General features: G+C 41.7%; 1 protein-coding gene across 1 annotated transcript in view; it reads left to right on the top strand.

Moving 5' to 3' along the window:
• The first annotated feature begins 250 nt into the window (after positions 1-250).
• rad50 (RAD50 homolog, double strand break repair protein) overlaps positions 251-5,437 on the top strand; it is a 115,348-nt gene continuing 110,161 nt past the window's right edge. Inside the window, exons 1-2 of the mRNA XM_048603696.1 lie at positions 251-438; positions 2,408-2,593. Of these exons, the coding sequence (XP_048459653.1) occupies positions 281-438; positions 2,408-2,593 (344 nt within the window). The 5' untranslated portion in view covers positions 251-280. The remainder of the gene's footprint in view (positions 439-2,407; positions 2,594-5,437) is intronic.

Raw genomic sequence — 5,437 nt, 5'->3', positions numbered from 1 at the left:
AATTGTCTGTAGAGCACTTTGGGGCATCCAGTTGTTTGTAAGGCACTATGTAAATTCAGGCCTTATTTAAATTTTTTTGCATGACGACCAAACGGCCCTCATTTTCTTTAGCACAGGGTCCCTGGTTTTGTTTGCAAGTCTTTGAAATGGTGAAAACCTGAAGGATGAAACTGAAACCGATTTTAATTTTATGCGAGTATAACAATTATCAACAGACTTTTGCATGTCTTTTTATTGTTATCTCTATTAGCTGTCACCATAACACAAACGATTTTCTTTAATGAAGGTTGCCCATGAGACTGATGTGCGAGCTCAAATCCGCTTACAGTTTCGAGATGTGAATGGAGGAGTCGTGGCTGTGCAGAGGTCAATGCTTTGCACACAAAAAGGGAAAAAGACTGAGTTTAAAACACTGGAAGGGGTGATCACCCGAATGAAGTGAGTGCAACTGAACAAGATAAGCTTGATTCAACCAGACAACCATCCATTCACAACTTAAATTTGTTTTATCTTTTGTACATTACAATACTTAAGAGAATACAAACTGTTACAATCCCAGACAAGGATACCAAATTTACATTATGACCTGGTTAAGTAGCAGTAATTTTTCATTTTGCCTAAGTTAGACCTCGTTGGGATCTCAGGTACTTACTAAGAAAATAAAGCCACATGACCTCGTGGTTTTGAACAAGTAAAACTAACTTTGCCAGACAAGGTTAAAAAAGTAAAACGATCCATTATACACAGTAGTTAGAGTGGTCTAGAGAAATTCAGCAATTCTGGCAACATTTGTAGAGAGAAAAGCAAGGTTAAAGTTTCTAGTCCAGTATGCCTCCCCACACACAGTCAATATGAATATGCATTGTTTGTTTGTGTTTATATGTCATATAGAGCGTGTATTTATGTTAAACTCCAACATCCAATATTAACATGAGGTAAAGATCAATTAACAGACAAATTGTGTTTGAGCACCCCATTCACCACATAATATTGAAAGCTACTCCAAGACATATCCTTTGAATTTCTTAGCAACATATCCAGACAAGAATGATCACTGTGAGCCACAAAAGTGCTTTTAAAAGCTTTGTCTCCCTCATGAGGAATTTTAGCCTCTTTCATCATAGAACTAGTTCAATCCTTGGTCAACAGCAACTCCATTCCACCAGTTCCACGCATGTGATCCTCACCCAAAAGGAACAATCTTCCAGATCTGCCTCAAATCTGTGACCAGATCAGGTATCTAGTCTCCTGATCTGACCTACTTCTGAGGTTGATTTTGGCCAAGCTGTAGTCTAGGGATTTAACACGGAACAGCTCTGCCCTGTAACTATCATGCTGCAATGAATCACTGCTCCCCTCCCAGCTACTCAATCTCTTCTGAAACTGCAATGCACTGGGCTTCTCAAGGCTGAACTCCCCACATTGAATTATTAGCCCACCTTCATTCTGTAACTGCTCAGGGGCTGTCCTTTACTCTAGCTCCGTTGCACTTTAGCAACATGGAGCCTTTTCTCCAAGTCTTTCCCATTCACTGCCTAGAACCGGCTGTTAAACGTCCGTTCACTGACCTTTGGACTGATTGGAGCGAGCCATTAAAAAGTTCAATAACAGTCCTGCCCTTGTTCCTAGGCAGAATTAAATATAACCAGCATTGGAGCACCTTGTATTTAAATGTTACAATATTGAAAGGCTGCCGGTCCATACAGTACAAATGGATATAAAAAGAAATAGATTTTATTACATGTCCATGTCTGGATAGGTCCTTGGGCATTGTTTCAGATGAAAGAGACCACATCTAATAGAGACAAAGACTCTTCGCTTCCCCCTGCTGTTCAGAGGTTAGGAACCAATACTTCTAAGTGTTGGCTGCCACTTGCATTTTTAATTCGGAAACTTGTATCAAGTTAGGGTTGTCCCTGTTTTGGGACCATTTACTTGCAAACTGCCAATGTTTTGGAGCATGTCTGTGTTAAACTGATGAAATGTGAAAGGAGAGCAACTTGTTGCAGGGTAAATAGTGTCCTTTATTGTCCAGTTGGGAGGAGGTGGAGGAGGGAATTGAGCTGTTGCTGTCAGCATAACCCTGCATTGCAAACCAGCTGTCTAACCAACTGAGCTAATTGACTCCGTCCTCATCCTCATCCTCGTCCTCGTCCTCGTCCTCTCTAACCCATGAGCAGTGATTGTCCTTTACAACCTAGTTCGGAGTAAATAGTGAGGATCCCTAAAGTTCAGTTACCTGTAGATGTTATGGTGGTCATGCAGTTTATGTCTCACATGATCCCACTTCAGAGTGAGAAATTTGGATTTCACTACCTTTTTGTTTTGGGTGGAAAGAAAAAGATGGTGTTCAGAAAAGGAGGAGAGATTAAGAAAATTCATTGCAATCCTTTTCTGATTTTTAAAGGCACGGGGAGAAGGTCAGCTTGAGCTCGAAATGTGCAGAGGTAGACCGTGAGATGATCAGTGCGTTAGGGGTGTCAAAAGCTGTATTAAATAATGTCATTTTCTGCCATCAAGAAGATTCAAACTGGCCTTTGAGTGAAGGAAAAGCTCTGAAACAGAAATTTGATGAGATTTTCTCAGCGACAAGGTGAGTTATTTTCTCTTCTGATTTCCAGAAAAAGAGTTGCCTTTATTTCAATGGGTGGAACGTGGTTTTCCTGTGATGTGTGTGCAAGTGAAAGTCGAGATGCTTAATTTCTTGAAACCAAGTTACACAAGCTGCTTCTGCTTATTGGTAGCATGTATACTGACCTACGAGCATCAAGGAGGAGCTGTTGGGATTCATATCTTTCTGTCACGCCAGTATTATCCTAAATTTTGCCCCACATCAAAAATACCGATTTAGATCTACTCCTGATTTTTTTTTTTGGTTAAGGCTTCATTGACAAACCTGTGCTACATATGATGAGAAACCTGACCTTAATGTGCGATGATGTGGAGGTGCCAATGTTGGACTGGGGTGGACAAGGTCAAAAATCACACCACACCAGGTTATCGTCCAATGAGTTTATTTGAAGACACAAGAACGAAGAACAAAGAAAATTGCAGCACAGGAACAGGCCCTTCGGCCCTCCAAGCCTGTGCTGATCCAGATCCTCTATCTAAACCTGTCGCCTATTTTCCAAGGATCTGTATCCCTCTGCTCCCTGCCCGTTCATGTATCTGTCTAGATGCATCTTAAATGACGCTATCATGCCCGCCTCTACCACCTCCGCTGGCAACGCGTTCCAGGCACCCACCACCCTCTGCGTAAAGAACTTTCCACGCAGATCTCCCTTAAACTTTTCCCGTCTCACCTTGAAATCGTGACCCCGAGTAATTAAGTCCCCCACTCTGGAAAAAAGCTTCTTGCTATCCACCCTGTCTTTACCTCTCATGATTTTGTAGACCTCAATCAGGTCCCCCCTCAACCTCCGTCTTTCTAATGTAAATAATCCTAATCTACTCAACCTCTCTTCATAGCTAGCTCCCTCCATATCAGGCAACATCCTGGTGATCCTCCTCTGCACCCTCTCCAAAGCATCCACATCCTTTTGGTAAAGTGGCAACCAGAACTGTATGCAGTATTCCAAATGTGGTTGAACCAAAGCCCTATACAACTGTAACATGACCTGCCAACTCTTGTACTCAATACCCCGTCCGATGAATGAAAGCATGCCGTATGCCTTCTTGACCACTCTATCGACCTGCGTTGCCACCTTCAGTGTACAATGGACCTGAACACCCAGATCTCTCTGTGCATCAATTTTCCCCAGGGCTTTTCCATTTACCGTATAGTTCGCTCTTGAATTGGATCTTCCAAAATGCATCACCTCGCATTTGCCTGGATTGAACTCCATCTGCCATTTCTCTGCCCAACTCTCCAATCTATCTGTATTCTGCTGCATTCTCCGACAATCCCCTTCACTATCTGCTACTCCACCAATCTTAGTGTCATCTGCAAGCTTTTGGAGTCTTGCTCCTTCACGCGTCAGAGAGAGAGGTGACATCTGGCACAGAATTTATAAGCGAAAGATCAAAGGGTCCTAGAAATGATGCAAATGTATTGAACAAACCTAAGATGATACACTCGCATCAGTTCCATCATCTTATGTTTGTTCAATACGTTTGCATCATTTCTATGACCCTTTGATCTTTTGCTTATAAATTCTGTGTCTGATGCTACTTCTCTCACACCTGAAGAAGGAGTGAGACTCCTAAAGCTTGTGTCTTCAAATAAATCTGTTGGACTATAACCTGGTGTGGTGTGACTTTTGACCTTTAATGTGCAGGGCATCTAGGATGAAATAAGGTGAATAAGAACCGTTTAATTTTCAGCAGCAACTGTTTATGAATCGATGGGTCTCGTTGTTACTGTTCCAAATTAATTTTATTTTTAACAATGTTACACCACTAACCAGGTTTCTTTCTGAACACTAAAGGAAAATGTCACAGATGCTGGAAATCAGAAATAAAAATAGAAAATGTTAACTTGTAATGGAAATTTATCCTTGGGGTTTGTCTCTGTTTACATATTCACTGTTGCAGTCAGAATGTTCCAATGTTGAGGTTGTCTTCAAAGCTTTGCTGTGAACAACCAGGTTGAATCAATGCATATATAATATTTGGATGAGAAAATAGAAGGCATGGTTAATAAGTTTGTGGACGACACCAAAATTGGTGGCATTGTAGACAGTGAAGAAGATTTTCTAAGATTACAAAGGGATCTTGATCAGATGGGTCAATGGGCTGAAAAAATGGCAGACTGAGTTCAATCTGGATAAATGCAAGGTATTGCTTGTTGCACAAAAATGCAAGGGTAGGGCTTATACAATTAATGATTGGGCCTTGGATAGTGTTGTAGAACAGTGGGACCTAGGGGTGCAGGTACATAATTCTTTAAAGTTTGCGTCACATATAGACAGGATGGTTAAAAAGGCATTTGGCTCGCTTGCCTTCATTGCTCAGTCATTTGAGTAGGGGAGTTGGAATGTTATGTTGAAGTTGTACAGGACATTGGTGAGGCCTCTTCTGGAATACTGTGTCCAGTTCTGGTCGCCCAGTTACAGGAAGGATATTATCAAGCTGGAGGTGGTTCAGAAGAGATTTACCAGGATGTTGACGGGTATGAAGGTTTGAGTTATGAGGAAAGGCTGGATAGGCTGGGACTTTGCTCATGGAACATAGGAGGTCGAAAGGTAACCTGACAGAAGTTTCTAAAATAATGAGAGGTATAGATAGAGTTGATGGTAGTTGTAAAAACCAAAAGAACTGCGGATGCTGTAAATCAGGAACAAAAACAAAGTTGCTGGAAAAGCTCAGCAGGTCTGGCAGCATCTGTGAAGGAGAAAACAGAGTTAACGTTTCGGGTCCAGTGACCGTTCCTCAGAACAGAACTTCCTGAACTTCAGAAGTTCTGAGGAAGGGTCACCGGACCCGAAACGTTAACTCT

This window comes from Rhincodon typus, chromosome 12, assembly GCF_021869965.1.
Source record: "Rhincodon typus isolate 14 chromosome 12, sRhiTyp1.1, whole genome shotgun sequence".
NCBI lineage: Eukaryota > Metazoa > Chordata > Chondrichthyes > Orectolobiformes > Rhincodontidae > Rhincodon > Rhincodon typus.
This window is presented reverse-complemented; position numbering and strand designations above follow the sequence as displayed.